The sequence below is a fragment of the Lampetra planeri genome, chromosome 82 (assembly GCF_965212315.1).
Source record: "Lampetra planeri chromosome 82, kcLamPlan1.2.h2, whole genome shotgun sequence".
NCBI lineage: Eukaryota > Metazoa > Chordata > Hyperoartia > Petromyzontiformes > Petromyzontidae > Lampetra > Lampetra planeri.
Window position 1 is genome coordinate 58,274 of NC_136186.1, and position 21,890 is coordinate 80,163.

The following is a 21,890-nucleotide window of genomic DNA, read 5'->3' on the forward strand; positions in this document are numbered from 1 at the left end:
AGGCAATGTACATTAAGCGTGTGCATTATGCGAGCCCTTTGAACGTGTCTTTCTTGTCTATCGTATTTATTAAAATAGCCCTACCAACGGTAATTTCTACTGAAGTACGCTTTCCTTTGTCGCCATGCATGTATTTAATGTTTTATTTTAAAGACGCATTTATATACTTCCGCGATCTAACCTAATAACCTCTATTATGGATTATATTGGTCCCGAAATCCTACGTGTTAAACTCGTGTGTATGTGTTTATATTTTGGTCGTGTTTTTTTAAGGTCATTTCATTGAATATGGAGAGGTTACCAGCGCCTCGCACCCGTCCAGAGACCTCGTGGGCCTCTGTGGTGGCTACGAGCCTTCCCTCCAGGACATTGCTCACATCCACCGCAGCGTTAACGTCCGGCACCGCCGATGAGGTAGCGGATTGTTTTTACAGAACTTTACTCGTGGCTGGGGAATGCCAAACAACAGGGGGCTCTTCTTCTGAGAAAAAAACGAATCAAGGGGGCGTGGGAGCGTGGCGTAAGGTGTGGAAAGCTCTCAGCCCCAAGCTACCGTGGGCACATCTCCCAATCAACGAGAGGCGAGGAGTGGTGGTTGCTCATGCATCCACTTAAGATGAATATCAGTCGAGGGATGAAAGCAAGGCAAATGAGTTAGATTCATTCTATGACGTCCTACATAATAATCCTATGATACTGGTATGTATGGATGTCATATGTATATATGCGAACCTAGGGACGGAAATGCGAACTGGGGGTGAGGGATTAGAATTACACTCTAATGATTAGAATCGCATTGTGGCCGCATTCTAATTTCCTGAATTTGCAATCTCAATGAATTTGAATAGCTATTTACATTATTTATTAACTATTAGCCGCACATTCCTAATCAAAACTCGATGAGCATATTTATTGTTCCAGTTGCAACGTGTACATTCTAGAATTGAAGCTTTCGTGACTGCAAGGATTCATACTCTTAGTTCTTTCGGTAAAGTCACGTAGGTAAAAAATGAAATTAAAATTAATAAAATGTTGATACTTCAGACTGTATGTCACTTTTTCATCCTCTAAACTTGCAGCAGCTTAGAGGACATTGGGGGGTGAATATTAGCAAATTAACACGAAGCAGGGAATTATGCATGGAGATGCACATCCTTATTCAAACGGAAGTGTACAATTATGCAGTGAGATGCTTTGCGACTGGTTGGCGACTTCGCTTCGGGAGAGTTCGTGGCGATCTCTTCAGACGGGTTACAGGGACATCCATACGCCGTGCATCAACAAGTAAGTGTCTTTGTTAGTGGATAAACTGGTAATCGCGGGTGTAGTCCGACTTACGAGACGTTACTGTGTCTCAGTTAGACGTTGGTAAGAATTTGCTTCTTGGCGATTTGAGCCAGACATCCACGCAGCTTAAAGGGTGCATTTTACTCTCAACAACACCCGCGACTGTCACTGAAGAGAGAAATGGCTGCTGGAGTGGCTTGCTAATCAAAGTATTGAGTACTTCTGTTAAAATCCTGGAATGTGCACGTTTGTGTCTCTGTTAGATCAATTTATTAGGTGCAATTGATTTTATCAGTGATTTCCAGCACTACTCCAAGCTAGTGTAATTATTTTAACAAAACCGTTTGATTGCTCTGTGTGTTGGAAGCATTTTCACGGTCAGCAACACGTCACAGGCATCATCAAACAAAGAGTAAAAATGTTGTCATGAGTCCTAAACGAAATTCCTCTTTCGACCCCATGCAGTTGCATCCTGAGATATGGCTTGATGTCGTGGAGTGGCTGGAGAGTCATATTCGTGTCTCTTATATATATTTTTCGGTTATTACTAGGACTTCAAGCTAGAGTGATGTTGTGAATGCCCTATAATGTGTTCAGATGAATGTCTTCCTAATAAGTTCCAAAGTGTTCACTTATTTCAGAATGACAACAATTTTATACTTTGGACAAATGGCTTCAGTCTAAAAGGACGTCAACGGGGAAATCGACGTTTACGTGTTTAATTTTAAGAATATCTTTTAACTGTTGAATTCCTATTGGGAAATAATTTGCCGAGTTTCTTTCCTGTTTGAGCATGCGTATTAATAAATATTTCGATACGAGTATTAGCGTGAGTTTTCTTGCAGATTAATAAAGACCTGATTTGTTTTTAAAGATGACTGATCGTACGTTATTGCAACCATATTTTCCTTTAAAAAACACGGACGAGTAGACATGCACACACGAGTGTGCATCCAAGCACCACTATATATACAGCGGTGTGCATACACACATGAGTGTGCATATACAGGGGTGTACATACAGACATACAATGCAGTGTACACATACACGCGAGTGTGCATGCACAGCATTATTAACGTTAATAATTTTTTTGCAGATGAATAAAAATCAGATTTTTTAAAAGTTATTTTGATACTTCAGACTAGATTTGAAGCTTTCGTGACTGCAAGGATTCATATTCTTAGGTTTTTTCGGTAAAGTCACGTAGGTAAAACATCAAAATTAATAAAAGTAAAATAAAATAAACATCACGACGTTTCGGAGGCAACACAAGCTTCCGTCTTCAGGTGGAACCGTCACAGCCACGACAGCTTTATCAAGTAAATGAGAGATTGCAGGAGCTACCACTCCGTTTATATATAATGGTTGGAGAGGGGGGAGGGGAAGCGGCAAGTACATCACACTTTTTATTCCGCTTCCCCCCCCCCCCTCTTCAACCATTATATAAACGGAGTGGTAGCTCCTGCAATCTCTCATTTACTTGATACCGCTGTCGTGGCTGTGACGGTTCCACCTGAAGACGGAAGCTTGTGTTGCCTCCGAAACGTCGTGATTTTTATTTTATTTTACTTTTATTAATTTTAATGTTTTACCTACGTGACTTTACCGAAAAAACCTAAGAATATACTTCAGACTGTATGTCGATGTTAAATCCTCGAAACCTGCAGCAGTTTAGAGGACATTGTCGGGTGAATATTAGCACATTCACAGGTAGCACGGACGGATGCATGGAGATGTACATTTTTATTCAAACGGAAGCGTATAATTATGCAGTGGGATGCACATACATATTAAGATTTAATTACAATGGCCAGATTAGATCAACTATGTTGATTGATATGCGGATTGTAAATGTAAAAAAAATACAATTGAACGCAAAATCCTTGATAGGCCACGTCGTGAACAAAGGTTTTGTGCTTGCTAACAGGACTTGCCCCAAAAGTCTCACGACGGCTATATGGGTTTTTTTGGTCTTTGTGTGTGTATCGACATGCTTCTGGTTGAGTGTCTGTGTGAGAGACACTGATCTATCAACGCTGCGATCCTTAATGCTCCCCCCAGATTTGACGATCTCACGTTGTTCGTAATGACATTGTTGGACACTTGAACAATTCCATGCAATGGGTGTGTTTTATATTTAATCTTAATTTTGGAGCTTTCGTGACTGCAGGAATTATTTTTCGGTTCTTTCGGTAAAGTCACATATAAAGATAAAATAATAAATTAAATAATAGCATACTACGACGTTTCGATTGCAACACAAGCAATCATCATCAGGTATAAAAGAAATAGCAACAAAAATCTAACCAGAAAACTATAGACAGACATATAAGCAGACAGACATCATAAAGATACACAGAGAGAGAACACGTATCGGCACAAATAGAGAGGTCGTCGCTGTGACGGGGCCTTAAATATAGAGAGGGGGCGGGGGCGGAGAGAGGGAGGGGGCAGAGAAAAAAATTAGCATGTCAATGAGTGGACAACGACGTGGTACGGTACACAAGCTTACTATCCACATACATATTTGTATGTGGATAGTAACGATAGTGGATGTACATCCACTCTGAATCTTTACTTTGTCGTTAAAAAGGACGGGGTACACAATGTTATTAAACTTCACATCTACCCTACCTCCATGCCGAAAAGCCACTGCAGTGGTAATGAAACTGCAACGTATTTGATTCATAAACCCGCATGTTCGAATTTTTCCCAAATTTTAACCCGGGTTGGGATGTCGTCATCCTGCCATGGAACCAATTATCCATTAATGTCTCTATCAGACCATTGCAAGCCTAGTGTTAGAGAATGGCCCACTGAAGCTTATATCACAGAGCTAATTACACTTCAAGTGCCCTCTCGTCCGCATAGTAAAAAGCAGGACCCTACCACCTGTTCTTTAAGTAGGAGTAACGTTTGTCGAAACAATGTTCTTCTATAGATGGAATTTATCCAAATTAAGTGCAGAACCACATTACAGCCTTGTGATGGGTTATTTTGTGCAGTTGTAGTTACTAACTCGGAGACGATAAGACTTGGAGGCACTTATTTATTAACGAGCACTGACGGAATTAACACGCTTAATATTCCGTCCATCTATTATATGGCGACGCTACTCAGCCAGGACAGACGGTAGGCTGCCTGACTAGCGGCGCTCCGAGATGGTGTACACGGAGATGACGATGAGAAGAATGGCGACGATGGACTACAGCAGCACAACGGGGTTCACATTCCACGCACATCCCCGAGGTGCCCCACAGGGGCCCCTCTTACACCGTCACGTGGACTCGCTCCACCCAAGCCACGCCCCCTTTCTGGAACCTACTAGCGGGTTCTGGTGGGCCCCTCTGTGACATTTCCCCGAGATCCTCCTCGTGCACATCCTGGCTTGCTGACGACAGGACTGCCGTACGCCACAGATCTTCTTTTCTGCCAGCAGCAAATGCTTTGCCACTACAGAGTCAATGCCAACTGGGCTGAGATCCTTAACTTGCTAGACTAGAGAACCCGCTTTGATCACTGGCGGGTGCCAGGTTTCAAACCCTGGTTATCCAGCGGCAGCCTGTATCGTGAGCAGCAGCATTCTTTGAATATTCTGTCAAAAAATTTAGATTTTTGAGTGGTGGCACAATTCTGCAATTGCTTTTTAATACCTCTGGTGGCAGGAGTAATGTCTACAAGACCGAGTTCTAGAAAGTCCCTTTAGACGATATTTTGGTCTACTCTTCCACATTGGGCAGATGTTTTAGAAGAGGAAGGAGTACCCAAACTTTAACCTACCACACGCACCTTGCTGCTCGATTGTGGCATACCCATTTCTACTGCTAGGTGGACAGAGGCAGGGGGGTTTAAGAAACTCAACTATTTGTTTCAACTGCTGTGGCAGAAGGGGGGCAGAGGTGCAGTGGAGCAGAAGGGCAGTGGAGCATTGGACCTGAGGAGAAGTGGGACAGTGGAGCAGAGGGGGCAGTGCGGCAAAGGGGCAGAGGGAAAGAGGTCATTGGGGCAGTGGTGTAGAGTGGCAGTGTTGTGCAGGAGGCGATTCACCTGAATATATTTTCTCACCACTATTTTTACTAGCAGTCGCCGCCCGCTTCGCGGGCGGTGTGTATATGCTTGGTTGGTGGGGAGTTGAAAGTGGCTGGACACAATAGACATGTTTTGGTGATTGTTTTATGTTTATTTTTGTGAGGTTATATGCATTTTTATGAGACGCTCAATCGACAATATTAAAGAATGCAAGTTATTGAAATATAGAATGCAACTTATTCAAATATCTGGCGATACACGATATTCTTCGTGTACACTCCGTCTTCCTCCTCGTCGTCAGGTCCCTCAATAAGCGCCTTGATGTTGGATCTTGCCGTGACTCGCGATAGTGCCACGTACAATTGGCCGTGCGAGAAGTTGGTAGATATAATCCCAGGTTGTGAACAGTTTGCCCTTGCGCCTTGTTGATGGTCATCGCGAAGGCTGGGACAATGGGGAACTGTTTGCGCCGAAGTCGAAATGGGAAGTCCTTCGTGTCCAATTCGCGGCGGATATGGTTCTCAAGCAGCGAGTCCAAGACCAAGTGTGGGTACTCGGAAAGTGTGCGGGAGGTCGTCAAAGTCCGACAGAGCCATCCCACCTGCCGTGAGGAACTCGTGGAGGCTGTGAAGGGTCTTGAACTTTACCATTTCTTTTATTTTCTTTGATGCTGCTAATCCTGCATAATGCACGGGTATAAGTAGTACTAATCACATACCTGCATTTACCATATCCCCTCCCTTTGATGCTGCTAATCCTGCATAATTCACGGGCATAAGTAGTTCTAATGGCATACCTGCATTTCCCATATCCCCTCCCTTTGATGCTGCTAATCCTGCATAATGCACGGGCATAAGTAGTACTAATCACATACCTGCATTTACCATGAATATACTAAATTCCTCTTGATATGCAAATTCTTTTGTCAAGGCGCCCTTTCCCCCCCTTTCAACCCAGCTTATATATATGCTCCAAGCACGTGTGCTGTTTCATTCAGACACTGTCGCCTCGACAGACCTGGTTTTCACCTGAGGACGGCTGCTTGCGTTGTGGCCAACACGTGGTGAGAAATGTTTTATTATGTTTTATTATTATTATTATTTTATTACTTCCCTTCTTCGTGACTTTACCGAAAGAACCAAGAAGATTTACCATTTCTTCTTTGTTGGTCAGCTGGCGGTACTGGTACTCGTAATCGCGAGCCAATTCGTCGTAGAATTTATCCCAGAGAGCCTTCGTATCTGCTGGCATGGAATACAGCAGAATCGTAGCGAAGAGTTGACGAAGCTGGTACGGCATCTGAAAGAGCGAGGCTTCTTCCAGACACGCAACCCATTCGCGATTGCTCTCAAGGTAGCCTGCTCGCATGGCTGCTTCCAGTGGTTTCTTTTATTTTATTCGTAACGCACCATCCATATGCGCTCCACCATCCACCATGCCCTTGCATCGCAAAGACACAGCTCCGGTGAGCGTGTGCGCCATCCACAGTGACATTGGTCAGCAATTGCACCGTTCCGATCGCACACAGGTTGGCCCCTGCATCCTCCGTCTGTATTTACACACACAGACAGATCCGCTATGGGGCCACCTATTTTTTTCGTATAAAAAAATGTATTTTGTTGGTGTTTTTACGTTTACGTTTACGTATTCCCATTGTGGGTGTTTTACGCATGCATCAGATTTTTGAGTTCCTCACATATGGTATCAGAGGTGTGGGTCACTCCATTTCTCAATCGAACAATAACGGGGATCGTTTCAGTTATGACAGCTTGCAGATAGAAAAATAGCATGATCGTATACTAATAATGACAGAATTTGTACCCCAGTGGAGGGCATCCCCCACCCGGCGCTTCTTACCGGTACTGTGAGACTTACAAATCCAGACCCTCTGCTCCTCCTGAACCGTTCACAATACCCTGTGGTAGTACCATAATCATCTCAATAAAGCGATCACTTTCCAATGCCCATTTTGATCCCGGGAGTTACCCGGGTGGTGTCACACTGTACTCATTGTTTTAGCATGTCGCAAATTCCGATATGGCTTGTGCAACGGCCAGAGAGTGACAGCGGCGGGGGCCGGGCTGCAACCTTTTTAGACAGTTTATACATTTCAAAGTGCATGGGATTGGCACTCCAAAACATGATAAATGTACAGTAACGCCAACTGCATCCGTGCCAAACATGATACGCGGACACATGCTGCATATTATGCAACACATGCCCTTAGCAGCAGCAGCATGCACAACATCTCAATAACACAACCGAAGTAGACAGCAAGCCGTCAATGGAGACGTGATCAACGTCAATACATAATAATGGTAATAAGCCGGATAAACCAAAAAGTACCCATTCTACCCATCAAACAGTCAGCTGGGTTTCCCCATGGGGGTATTGACCCATGGGCGAAACTGTAGGGGGCGCTACGCAACTGGCCGTGGTCCTGGCAGGTGAAGCTGCCAGCTCAGTCCGCTAAGACTTACTGTATAGCGACCCCTGCCTACTCGTAAGGTAAAGTTGTTTGGGGACTCCACTAATCGCAGCACGCAGCACCCATTTTTTACATAAATATACGTAATATTAGCGTAACTACCATTCGCACACTTGCATACACACCACACTCACACAGCGCAGGGTCTGCGCCCACAGTGCACTGCAGCACTGCGGCGCTGACCTTGGCAGACCTATGCTATCACACACCGCTTACCTTCTGTGTGCTTCTGCATGTTTGGAAATGGACGACTGACTGACTGACGCGTGCTGCCGCTACAAAGCACGCAGTCCACTTTGAGGCAATTAAAGGGATAATTAATTAGTCCAATGAGATTGAAGGCGACAGAATTTCTCGAGCGCTGGTTTGATATGTAGGGCGGGGAACTGTGCAGGGCCACTTTGCACACACTTGTTTCGGCCCAATGAAAGATTAAGCACAGTGGTTTCAAGGGAATGGGCGCAATATTGATGGAGCTGCAAACGAAAGAGTGGTCAGTTTTGGCCACTGGGGCGTCGAACCGAACCCCACCAATAATGAACAGATTTGATTGAAAGTTCTGGAATTGAAAATGTATGCGGCTATCTGATTAGTGGAGGGTTCTTGGTTGCACCCGCGGACGTTCTTCGTTGGGGAGATATCGCCAGCAGAACGCAGTGTTCGGCGGGTGCAACAGCAACACTGTACCTACAGTAGATTTTGCGTTGCGACCATCACTGTGAATATGGTGTTGCGTGAAAGTTGGTGCAATTGTTGACCGAAGAGACGCTGTTGTGCGGCAGGTTTATTTATTTATATTTGTCGAATGAAAGTGAGCTGTGGCTTTTTGCCGGCTGTTTTATTAATTTTTATCGACGAATCAGAGCGAGCTGTTTGGGCGGGTCCGTAAATAAATTAACGTCCAGATACGCACGCAGACGACCAAACCAGCGTAGTTGTTTAAGAGATTTGCACTGAAGAAGGGCCATTTTCCAAAACGTCTCTCAAATGTGTGTCCTTGTGTAATGACAGGATTACACCTGTTGACATTACAAAGTGACACGTGCTGTCCTGGGAAGGCATTTACGGGTACAGGCACATAAGTAACAGCCAATCAGGGAAGGAGGCGTATCTGTGGCAAAGAAAACAGGTGGGGTTAGTCGAAATGCTCTGGGAACCTGCTCGAATGTTCCACGAGAAGTGGTGGCTGGAGGCGGGGCTTAGCCACACCTGGGCGAATATAATGGGGAGCGGACCCGGTGCTCGGGGCTCGTGTGGGGTCCTGGGTCCTGGCTGTGTCGCTGTTCATCGAAATCTCTCTCCGTTGTCCGGCCACGTGGAAGATCTCCTGAATGGTTACATCGCCGTCATCATCATGCCGCCAGCCAACGGCGAGACGAGTGAGGGCGAGGAGACCACGCCGAGTGATCGGCTCTGCGTGCAGCCACTAGAGGTGTTATTGCCGAGAGTTCTAGTCAGTGAGAGGAAGAACCAGTGTTGGCCTGTATTGTGCCCACTGTGAGAAATAAAGAAGTACCCTCTATGTGACGTGTCGTGGAAGTCGCTCATTACACTTGTACTGCCACACACACAGCTGGGACACCTCGCATCCGAGCCAAGGCACATTTACCCAACACAGACAGCACTTGCAAGCAATTCAACGTTATGTTGTGTCATCATGGGTTTATTTCACAAAGTTTTTATAGTACCAGCAACAACAAGGGTATTGCATCTTATTCTTTACATGAGTGGCCCTGGGGCTTGCCACGTGGCAGGTTTCGTTTATTGTCTGTACCAGACCCCTCTAGCTCTCTCATCCTGGGTCAGCTGCCCCTTCCATGTCCTGGAAACCATGGCAAGGTCACCCCATGAGGACTGCCTGGATGAAAACCAGCATGGAAGGGGCCCAGGATGGGGACGGCTATGTTTTTTGGCTAGTCCCGTGTGTGTTTGTTGTGTGAGGTGTCTTGATAGCAGTCGTTCTCCACTGTAGTCCTGGCATCTGCTGCTCAGATTCCTTCCACAGCTGTGGTCCGTGGCCCCGTCTCTCCAGGAAACAATGTGGTGTGTGTGTGACGAGTATCACGGGGTGTGTGGGTGGGTGGCATGTATCACGGGGTGGGTGGGTAGTCTGGTGGTAGTGGTCATGGTTGGCAGCGATCCACGACCACAACAACCACCCCTACTGTGTGGTGGACATGCCACCACAAAGCAGCACGCGGCGGAGGAGGGAGGTGATCGCTCTCGCCACGCGAGCAAGGCCCCCTCGCTTCCTCTTCTTTCCCTGCATCACCACCTCCACCACCTGCACCTCCTCCACCTCCTGCTTTGTCTCGTCCTCCATCTCCTCCTCTTCATCCTCCACCACCATCTTTTCTCCATTCTCTGTCTTCTCCATTCTCTGCTCCTGTTCCTCCTCAACCTCTTCCACCACCTCCACCTCCGCCTTCTCCTCTTCCTGTTCCACCTCTGTCTTCTTCTCCATCTTCTCTGCTTGGAAGCACTCTTCTCCAAAGCTTGGAGCAATCAGGCCCTGCACAGGAGTGTCAGAGGTGGATGCGGTGGCGGTGGTGGCAGCGGTGGTGGTGGTGGATGCGGTGGTGGCGGCAGCGGTGGCAGTGGTGGTTACTGTGGTGGAGGCCATGGTGGCGTTGGCGGTGGTGGTGGCGGCGGTGGTGGCGTTGGCGGTGGTGGTGGCGGTGGTGGCGATGGTGGTGGTGGTGACGGCGGTCGTGGCGGTGGTAATGGCGGTCGTGGCAGTGGCGGCGGTGGTGGCGGCGGTGGTGGTGGCGGCGGTGATGGCAGTGGTGGCGGTGGTGGCGGTGGCGGTGGTGACGGCGGTCGTGGCGGTGGTGGTGGCAGTGATGGCGGTGGATGCGGTGGCGGCGGCAGCGGTAGCGGTGGTGGTTACTGCGGTGGTGGTGGTGGCGGAGGTGGCGGTGGTGGTGGTGGCGGCGGTGGCGGCGGTGGTGGCAGTGGTGGTGGCGGGTTTTGTGGCAGTGGCGGAAACAGCGTCAGTGGCAGTGGTGGCGGTGGCAGTGGTAGTGGTGATGGCGGTGGCGGCGGTGGTGGTGGCAGGAGTGGGGGTGGAGGTGCCGGCGGTGGCGGTGGTGGTGATGGTAGCAATGCTGGCGAGGCGCTGCTCCTGCTCAAGGCACTTCTTCTCCTCGACGCGTTTCACGTTGGCGAGACACTTCGCCTCCTCCTCCTCCAGATTATTCGCCTCAGCACACTTCATCTCGAGATGATGCTTCTCATCAATGAAGTACTTCACTTTAATGAGGCGCTTTTTGAGGAGATAGTCTCGGAAGCATTTCTCCTCTGTGCGGCACTTCGCCCTGGCAATGCGCTGCACTTCAAAGAGGCACTCCTCTTCCATGGTGCATCTTTCTTTGCCAAGGTTCTTTTCCTGGAGATGCTTCACCCCGCTGACGTCCTTCAACTCCCCAATTATCCTCTGATCAAGCAAAGATACAAAAGGAACATTCAGACATGCACATGCAAGCAAACATTCATACCCACAGGCACGCAAACGTGGACGTGCACATGAACCCAAACAAAAAAACATACTCACACAGATGCAGCCATCCACATTCAGTCATTCAAATCTGCTTAGTACACACTTGAATATACACTATCACCTGATGTTAACACAATGTCTTATCCATCAATACTTGTATCACATTGTACGTGTAGTACTAACCCCTAAATATCCCAACTCCTATAGAATGAAAATACATGTCACATCCTCATATATCCCCATAAACCCCATGCATGCACTCAATACTTTGCTCGATTGTGACGGTTTCATAGCAATTGTTGGCAATAATCATCACTGGCAATAGTTTTCACAGAATGTCCCATTATAAATATCTGGAAGCCCATACTCTGGACAAACTTCACTGCAGCGCCAATAGTGGGGAACTGTAATGGCAACTTCCAATCAACTCACAGACATAATTCATGTGACTGCCTGATATCCTTCTGTCTTCATTGGTAAGAAATGGCCACTTCAAGTGCGTGCATGAGTGGGACGGTGAAGAGATGCGGTGATGGTGTTGGGACATGGTGTTGTGATATGGAGAGGAGAAGTAGTGGAATGTTCTCGAGAGATGGTGTATTGTGATGGTATAGAGGCATGATGAGGCTCTAATATGGTGTATTGAATTGGTGGTCGTGTAGTGTGATGAGAAAGGTGATGGGGAGAATTGGTGTCGTGATATTTTGGTTTGATGGTGTGGTGACATGGTGTGCTAGTTTTCGAGACAATGTCATGTGTTTTAACCCTACAGACCCCATACACATCGTGCTCTCTTTTAGCCCCGCCCCCTCCCAATACGTTCCATTCATTGGCTACCACATTCTGATAAGCTCCTCCCCCCTCCTCCCTCCTTAACTTGTATTTAAGAACTTGCATCTTGGAATCCCTGCCTCACTTGATACAGCAAATTCAGCTGTGACGGTCCCACCTGGGATGGAGACTTGTGTTGGCTCCGAAACGTCGTGATTTTTATTATTTTATTTTTGTAAATTTTTATTTCATTTTATACCTACGTGACTTTACCGAAATAACTAAGAGTATGAATCCTTGCAGTCACGAAAGCTTCAAATATAGAACCCATACACACCTTTGGGGAGCGATTCTTGTAACTTTGGCCTGGGAAAGGGTCCACCTTATCCATAACGTCCTCCCACGTGGTTGACTGGCACGCCGACTCCCGGGCTATGAAGAACAGAAAATTCATTCAAGGGACGAGTAATTAATTAGAGAACGAAGGACATGGAAACTTACAGAACTAATTTTGAGATGCCAGTAATTACCTCTTACCACACAACAGGACCTGCTATTGAGAAATAGTCATCACATGACAGTAAAACTTTACAAGTCATGTTTTTGTCGGCATTTTGAGACCGTAAATTACCTAAGCTTGAGACCCGAGTTTGAACAAAGATGGCAGAAACTCAAATCTAAACCCATCCTCTTTGCCACACTCGATCATTATGTCTTCCCATTACCACCAAGCCATGTCTACGAAAAGTAATTCATCAAGGAGCCTCCTCCTCCGCATATAATCCATGTGATGCAGGTATCTGGGACTTACCCTCATAGTCATCCAAGATCTCAGCCCACGTGATTTGTCTGTCCATGTTGTTGCGAAGGAGTAGATTTTGTTTGAAGTTGGATGACCTGGGGAGGTTGGAACAACGCTCAGATTTAGCAACCTTTTGAATCACTCATCCTCCTAAGTAATATATATTTGACCTCTCATCGTACCAATCCAATCACTGTCGTGACTATACTTTTTGGGTTTTTTCGGTAAAGTCACGTCGGTAAAAAGAAAAATAATAAACGAAATAATGAAAATAATAGAAATAATAATAGAAATAGAATAATAAATCACGACGTTTCGGAGGCAACACAAGCTTCCTTCATCATGTGTAAAATGGCACAGCAAAATAACTGTAGTTAGGTGTAAAAAGGCAAAATAACTAGTTATTTTACAGTTATTCTACAGTTATTTTGCTATGCCTTTTTAAATCCTTTATATTAAGTTTGCTTGCTTGCGTGCTTGCTTGCTTGCTTACAACCGTGCAAATCTTTCGGTCGTTTTTTAACCCACTTCCCGTGATGCAATCGAGCTGACATTTTCCACACAGACTCGTTGTGCGAGACAATAATGTTCGTTAAAAAAAATTCCCAAAATGTTACACTGTTTAGGGAAAACAAATTAAATATTTAATTACCAATTGCTTAATGCTGCCAGACAATCATCTGACCCATAGGTGGCAGCCATCTCAAGCCAGAGGACGAGAAGACTCTAGCCGCCACGCATATAAAGGATTTATAGTGAAAAACTTTGTTTTTACGGGTGTACTTGTTACACCTGATGAAGGAAGCTTGTGTTGCCTCCGAAACGTCGTGATTTATTATTCTATTTCTATTATTATTTATGTAATACAATTTTATTATTTATTTTCCCTACGTGACTTTACCGAAAAAAACCTAAGAGTATGAATCCTTGCAGTCACGAAAGCTTCAAATCTAAAACACTATCGTGACTTTTTTTGTTGTTGTTGCTAATCCTACATAATGCACGGGCATAATATGACTTTAAGACCCCCCACCTCCTACGCATTCCACAAGTAGTGACTAATCCCATATCTGAATTTTCCAGAAATATGCTAAATTCATCTGTTGATATGCAAATTCCTTTGTCAAGGCGCCCTTCCCCCTCTAACCCAGCTTAAATATACGCTGCCAAGCTTAGTGGTGTTCATTCAGACGCTGTCAGTTCGACAGCCCTGTTCTTCACCTGAGGACGGCTGCTTGCGTTGTGGCCGAAACGTCGTGAGAATTGTATTTTATAATATTACATTTTTATTATTTTATTATTTCAATTCTACATGACTTCATCGAAATAAGACTATCTTGACTGTTGCTTTAAAAGCCCACTCACTCGCTTGTTTGCCCACTCATGTGTGCGCCCGATCACTCACTCATCCACCCACACGAACATGTTTATTCCAACTGCCTATTCCATTAAACATAATCACCAGACTTAACATTTAAATTTCACCTCAAATCTAGACATGCATGTTCATGTACAGCCCATTTGTATTAATCGATTGCTTGATAAAAGACCCATATGCCTTGTGGGTCATTGGGGTCACATGACCATACCTAAATAATTTGTTATAATAGGAGCATGACGTCGTAGGTCAATTGATGTCAGAGGTACCACCCATGTGGCTGTGACATCACAGATTGGAGGCAACTATGGCAGTGGCTAGGGTATGAACTTAAAGGCAGACTCCTCCCCAAATGTTGAATGACATTCAATACACGTAATGTAGGGCACAATTGTACCAGCAATCAGAACACAATAATTGTACTCTTAGTTTTTTTTGGTAAAGTCACGTAGGTAAAAATAAATAATAAAAAATAAAATTCATAATAATATAATTAATAATAGAAATAAAATAATAACATAATAATAATATAATAAATCACCTATGTGACTTTACCGAAGGGAAAGAATAAAATAATAAAAATAATAAACAAATACAATTATCACGTTTCGACTGCAACACAAGCAATCATCATCAGGTGTGTAATCCACAGCAAGAAAATTTGAAAAAAGTGGCGTTTTTTATAATTTGATTGCTGAAAATTGAGTTATGAACATATAAAAATGATGAAGCTTTAGTTTGTGGTCGAAATGTAAAATCAACAGGGTCGCTCACCTCGTTGAGGATTCGCTCTCAAAAGGCTTCTTCTGCTGCTCCCTCGTGTGCATTCCTCTCGACTGTGGGTGGAGGCGTGGCTGTGACGTAACAGACGTGACGTCACTAGCGCGAGGCTCCGCCCCCCACGAGGCCGGCTGGCGCATCACGTGGTGAAGTGCTGGTTGTGCGTGGGACCGGAAACAGCAGGCCCCTGGGTTCGACTTCAGACTCCGTGTTCTACACAGCGAGGGTGAGTGAATGGGTGAGAGATTGGGTGAGAGATTGGGTGAGTGGGTGGGTGAGTGAGTAGGTGAGTGAGTGGGTGAGAGATTGAGTGAGTGGGTGGGTGAGTGGGTGAGAGATTGAGTGAGTGGGTGGGTGAGTGGGTGAGTGGGTGAGAGATTGAGTGAGTGGGTGGGTGAGTGGGTTAGAGATTGAGTGAGCGGGTGGGTGAGTGGGTGAGAGATTGGGTGAGTGGGTGAGAGATTGATTGAGTGAATGGGTGAGAGATTGAGTGAATGGGTGAGTGGGTGAGAGATTGAGTGAGTGGGTGAGAGATTGAGTGAGTGGGTGAGAGATTGAGTGAGTGCGTGAGTGGGTGGGTGAGTGGGTGAGAGATTGAGTGAGTGGGTGAGTGGGTAAGAGATTGAGTGAATGGGTGAGTGGGTGAGAGATTAGCGAGTGGGTGAGAGATTAAGTGAGTGGGTGAGAGATTGAGTGAGTGCGTGGGTGAGTGGGTGAGAGATTGAGTGAGTGGGTGAGAGATTGAGTGAGTGCGTGAGTGGGTGGGTTAGTGGGTGAGAGATTGAGTGAGTGGGTGGGTGAGTGGGTTAGAGATTGAGTGAGCGGGTGGGTGAGTGGGTGAGAGATTGGGTGAGTGGGTGAGAGATTGAGTGAGTGAATGGGTGAGAGATTGAGTGAATGGGTGAGTGGGTGAGAGATTGAGTGAGTGGGTGGGTGAGTAGGTGAGAGATTGAGCGGGTGGGTGAGTGGGTAAGAGATTGAGTGAATGGGTGAGTGGGTGAGAGATTGAGTGAGTGCGTGGGTGAGTGGGTGAGAGATTGAGTGAGTGGGTGGGTGAGTGGGTGAGAGATTGAGTTAATGGGTGGGTGAGTGATTAGCGAGTGGGTGAGAGATTAGCGAGTGGGTGAGAGATTAGCGAGTGGGTGAGAGATTAGCGAGTGGGTGAGAGATTAGCGAGTGGGTGAGAGATTGAGTGAGTGTGGCAGAGTGAGTGAGTGTGGCAGAGTGAGTGAGTGTGGCAGAGTGAGTCAGTGAGTGTGATAGAATGAGACAGTGAGTTAGTGATAGACAGTGCGTTAGTGAGAGACAGTGAGTTAGTGAGAGACAGTGAGTTAGTGAGAAAGAGAGTGTGGCAGAGTGAGTGTATGGCAGAGTGAGTGAGAGTGTGCAGTTCGTGTTTTGTCGAGGAAGTGTGGCGAGTGTGTGTGTGTGCGTTGTGTAGCTGTGTGTACATCGTGTACGTAGTGTTTGTAGTCTCTAATTAGTCAAAATTACGCTACAGAAATTAAACATTTGCCCCCTTGCTTTGTGCTGTCTTTGATGTCGCCATTCATGCGACGAGGACAGAAGGGAGGCCTGGTCGTTAGGCCTGCCATACACCTCGGCCTCAGGCTTCACATTCATTATTTTTTTTATTTTTGTATAATTTGAATTATGAACTTGTATTTCATTCATTGAATTGCAAGCGTATAAACACCATCGTATTGGTTTATTCACTATTAATTTAATGGTTTTCTTAATCTATGTAGTTATGTTTAAGTGAGTGAGGTGGTAGTGCTAAGTCTGAATTTGAGTTACATGTAAATTATTGTGCAATGGATTTGTCTGTGTGCACCTAGCCTGGCACGGGTAATATGGACTTTGTTATTATTAAGTCGTGAAAGAGATTGTTTATTTGTGTGTCTGTTATGTTTGTGTCAGTTTACATATCTATGTTTGTAGCTGTCTGTGTTAATTTATGATGGGTGGTGGTGATGATGGGTGGTGATGATGATGGGTGCTGATGATGATGGGTTATGATGATAATCTGTGGTGATGAGGGGTGGTGATGATGGGTGCTGATGGTGATGGGTGTTGGTGATGATGGGTGTTGGTGTTGATAGGTGGTTGATGATAATGGATGGGTGTTTATAATGGTGATGGTTAGTGATTTAGATGGTTGGTGATGATGATGATGGCTGGAGAGTCAAAGTATTGAGTACTTCTGTTAACTCTCGAAGTCCTGGAATGTGCATGTTTGTGTCTCTGTTAGATCAATCAATGAGGTACAAGTTATTATTTGCGTGATTTCCAGTGCTCCAAGCTCGAGTGATGTTGTGAATGCTCTATAATGTGTTCGGAAAAAAACGTCTTCCTTTAAAGTTCTAGAAGTGTTCAGTTATTTCAGGATGACAACAATTTTATATTTCGATAGATGCGATGCTTCGTCTGGTGGTTGTATCATCGGTACTGTTAAATGTGTGGTGTTTATGGTAGAAGGCGCCATGTGTTGTGATCTTCTCACAGCTACTTGCGTGTTGAAGTTCATTCTAGACTTCGTCACGTTAAAGTGGTGCCTTGTAGTCATATCGGATTACTTGTTGATGTGGTGTGATGCGCAGTGGTTGTGAGGTGGTCCAATTCCTGATTTTACTCTATTTGTTAAGTGGTCTTGCTGAGCTAAAGTTGGAGAATGACTGTGATCATAACTTTGCTCAATATAAAAAAAATATTTTTCCTCATTGTATAATAAAAAATTACTGCAGATTATAGGTTTCAGGATGTACGTGGATTTCAGGTTCGTTGTTCCTGTGTTTGATGCCTTTGACTTCAATCGATAAGGATGTCAATGGGGAATGATAAATCCACGTTTGCGTGTTTGATTTTGAGAAGTTTTTAAACTATTACATTCATGAAAATAAAATAATTTGTCTCGTTCCTTAAGTGTTTGACCAAACGAATATTAATAAAGATTTCGATACGAGTTTTTACGTAAATATCTTTGCAGATTAATAAAAACCTGATTTGTTTTTAAAGATGACTGATCGTACGTTATTGCTACCATATCCATCCTGAAAAAAACACGGACGAGTAGACATGCACACACGAGTGTGCATCCAAGCACCACTATATATACAGCGGTGTGCATACACACATGAGTGTGCATATACAGGCGTGTACATACACACGCGAGTGTGCATGCACAGCAATATTAACGTTAATAATTGTTTTGCAGATGAAGAAAAATCGGATTTTTTAAGTTATCTGAGCGTTCCTTAACTGTACAATGCTTACAACAAACACCTGTACACACACACACGAGTCAAAGACAAGTGTACATACACAGCAGTGTAAATACACACACGCTTACAAGCGATACCATTTCGATTTTCATTAAAAGTGTATGACAGCAATCGTAATAATTTTCGTGGATTAAATTAAACAAATAACCTTGATTGTTCTGACGCGCTCATCAACACAAGTACTTCAATATTTTTTTTTATAAAACAAAGTCAGTATAGTATACATTTGCACCTTAGTCCAAATCCAACTGGACATCACCATTTTGATACTTCAGACTGTATGTCGATGTTAAATCCTCTAAACTTGCATCATTTTAGAGGACATTGTCGGATGAATATTAGCAAATTAACACGAAGCACGGAATTATGCATGGAGATGAAAATCTTTATTTAAACGAAGCATACAATTATGCAGTGAGATATGCATATGTATTAAGGTTAAATTATAATGGAAAGATTAGCTAAGCTATGTTGCTATATATGCGGATTGTTAATGTAAAAAAATTAACAATTGAATGCAAAGTCCATGATAGGCCAAGACGAGAACAAAGGATTTGGATGCTAGAGGGGAGTTATAAGGGGCTTAAAATCAGACCTCAAGACCATTTCGAGAGGGATTTCACTGAGGATAGACGTTCGACTCCTCGCTCTGCAGATTACCCTGTGATCATAACTTTGCTCAAAAACAAAATCATTTCCCTCATTGTTTAATAAAAAACTACTGCAGATGATCGGTTTCAGGATGTACATGGATTTCACGTTCGTTGTTCCTGTGTTTGATGGCTTTCACTTCAGGATGAATAACTTCAATCGATAAGGACGTCAATGGGGAATGATAAATCGACCTTTACTTGTTGATTTTGAGAATACTTTTTAACTATTAAATTCCTGAAAGTAAAATAATTTGTCTCGTTCCAGATCTGAGTTTCAGCCATATTTGTTTAAATGGGGGTCTCAATTCTAGATTTGAAGCTTTCGTGACTGCAAGGATTCATACTCTTAGGTTTTTTCGGGAAAGTCACGTAGGTAAAAAAAATTTAAATTAATAAAAGTAAAATAAAAAATCACGACGTTTCGGAGGCAACACAAGCTTCCGTCTTCAGGTGGAACCGTCACAGCACGCTCGCTGTATCAAGTAAAGGTAATTTACTTAATACAGCAAGCGTGACTTTACCGAAAAAAACCTAAGAGTATGGGGGGTCTCAAGTTTATGGAGTTGATGATCTCAACATGCTTACAAAAATATGACGCGTAAAGTTTTACTGCCATGTGATGAATATTTCTCAATAGCAGGTCCTGTTGTGTGGTAAGAGGTAATTACAGGGACCTCCGAATTAATTCTGTGAATCTTCATGTGCTTCGTTCTCTAATTCATTACTCGTCCTTTGAATGCATTTTCTGTTCTCCATAGACCGGGAATCGTGGCGCCAGTCGACCACGTGGGGGGACATTATGGATGAAGTGGACCCTTTCCCAGGCCAAAGCTACGAGCATCGCTTCCCAAAGGTGGGTACGGGATATATGGGGGTCAAACACACCATATTCACTCCACACTAGCACACCATTTCACCACGCCATTGCACCAAAACATCACACCATCTCTCCACATCACCTTTCTCATCACACCACCAACTCAATAGACCATCATAGAGCCTCATAATGCGTCTATACCATCACAAGACACTATCTCTCCAGAACATTCCACAATTTCACCTCCATATCACAACACCATCTCCCGACACGATCACTCCATCTCTCCACCATCACGTCCTGCCATATCCCACTCGTGCAAGCACTTCAAGTTGCCATTTATTTTGCCAATGAAGACAGAATGATATTATGCAATCTCATGAATTCCGTCTGTGAGCTGATTGGAAGTTGCCATTCCAGTTGCCTACTTTGGATGCTGCAGTAAAATTTGTCCAGATTATGGGCTTCCAGATCTTTACAATCGAACGTTGTGGACATTTTTTTTCCCGTAATGATTGTTGCCAACAATGGCCATGAACTCGTCGCAGACTATCACAGCCTTGAGTACGTTTATGGAACTTGTGAGAATATATGATGTATCATGTATTTTGTATAACATTAGGTGGTGTATATTCATGTGTTCTAGCATGTTTGCATGAGTAAATGTTCATGTTTGCATTCATACATAGATGTGCGAGTATGCATTTTTGTTCGTGTACCTGCCCGTCCATGTTTGCGTGCCTGGGAGTATGACTTTTGTCCTGCGTGTGCATGTCTGAATGGTCCTGTGCTTTTTTTCGCGTGAACAGAGGAGCATTGGGGAGGTGAAGAACTTCAGCGGGGTGAAGCGTCTCCAGGAGAACAAGCATCTTGCGAAGGAGAAACGCACCATGGAAGAGGACCGCCTCATTGAGATGAAGCGCCTTGCCAGGGTGACGCGCATCCCAGAGGAGAAATGCCTTCGGGACAATCTCCTCAAGAACCGCCTCATGGAGAAGCGCGTCATTGAGGAGAAGCGCTCCATGGAGGAGAAGCGCTCCATGGAGAAGCGCTTCATGGAGGAGAAGCGGCTCCGTGAGGTGAAGTGTCTCGAGGAGAAGCATATGGAGAAGCGTCTCTCCAGAGTGAAGTACCTCGCAGAAGTGAAGCGTCTCCAGGAGGAGAAGCACCTCAAGGAGAAGCGCTTTGCGGAGGAGCGCATCATGGAAGAGAAGCGCCCCATTGAAGTGAAGCGCCTCGCCAAGCTGAAGCACCTCGCGGAGCAGAAGTGCCTTAGAAACAAGATCCTCAATGACGTGAAACGCGTCATGGAAAAGCGCCTCCTTGAGGAAACGCGCTTCATGGAGGAAAAGCACCTTCGCGACGTGAAGCGTCTCGAGGAGAAGCATCTGGAGGTGGAGAAGCGTCTCGCCATTGTGAAGTGTGTCGATGAGGAGAAGCGCCTCATAGAAGCTAAGCGGGTCAAGGAAGACAAGCGCCTCATGGAGGAGAAACACCTCATAGAGGAGAAGCGGGTGGAGGAAGAGAAGTGCCTCAGAGGAGAAGTGTCTCAGAGGAGAGGCGGGTGGAGGAACACAATCGCCTCTTTGAGGTGAAGCGTCTCGTAGAGCTGAAGCATCTCGAGAAGAAGAAGCATCTTGAGAGTCGCCTTTGCAAGGTGAAGCTTGTCGAGGAGAAACGTCTCATGCAGGAGAAGCGCCTCATTGAGGTGAAACTTCAGAAGCACTTGATGGAGGAGAAGCGTCTAGTGGAGCAAAAGTGCCTCATGGAGGAAAAGCGCCTCGCCAAGATCGAGCAACACTGGCTCCAGACCGCTACCACCAGCAGCACCACCACCAACACCACCTCCGCCAACACTGCCAGCGCCACCACTCCTGTGCAGGGCCCGATTGCTCCGAGCTTTGGAGAAGAGGGCTTCCAAGAAGAGAAAGTAAACTCTGGAGCCGCTGAGCAACGGTAAACCACTCTGCATGTGTTTATTTTCATTTATTTATTATCATGCTTGTTTACGCAGGATGAGCCTCACTAAGTCTCAATACTTTTTTTCAGGAGGGTCCTGTCAAGTTTGCTCGCAGTTGGTAACAAAGTTGCTGCTGTTTGTGATC

The 21,890-nt window shown here is 45.1% G+C and overlaps 1 protein-coding gene and 1 pseudogene across 1 annotated transcript; both read right to left on the reverse strand.

Moving 5' to 3' along the window:
- Positions 1 to 21,890, reverse strand: part of LOC144738374 (uncharacterized) — a 215,599-nt pseudogene that overhangs the window by 13,108 nt on the left and 180,601 nt on the right.
- On the reverse strand, positions 4,433 to 15,239 carry LOC144738350 (uncharacterized). Its single transcript, XM_078621399.1, has 5 exons — positions 15,029 to 15,239; positions 12,886 to 12,971; positions 12,412 to 12,506; positions 10,722 to 11,240; positions 4,433 to 4,492 (listed from the first exon to the last, which is right to left on the reverse strand). Exons 1-5 carry the CDS (start codon positions 15,172 to 15,174, stop codon positions 4,433 to 4,435), a joined length of 906 nt encoding a protein of 301 aa, XP_078477525.1. The 5' UTR covers positions 15,175 to 15,239.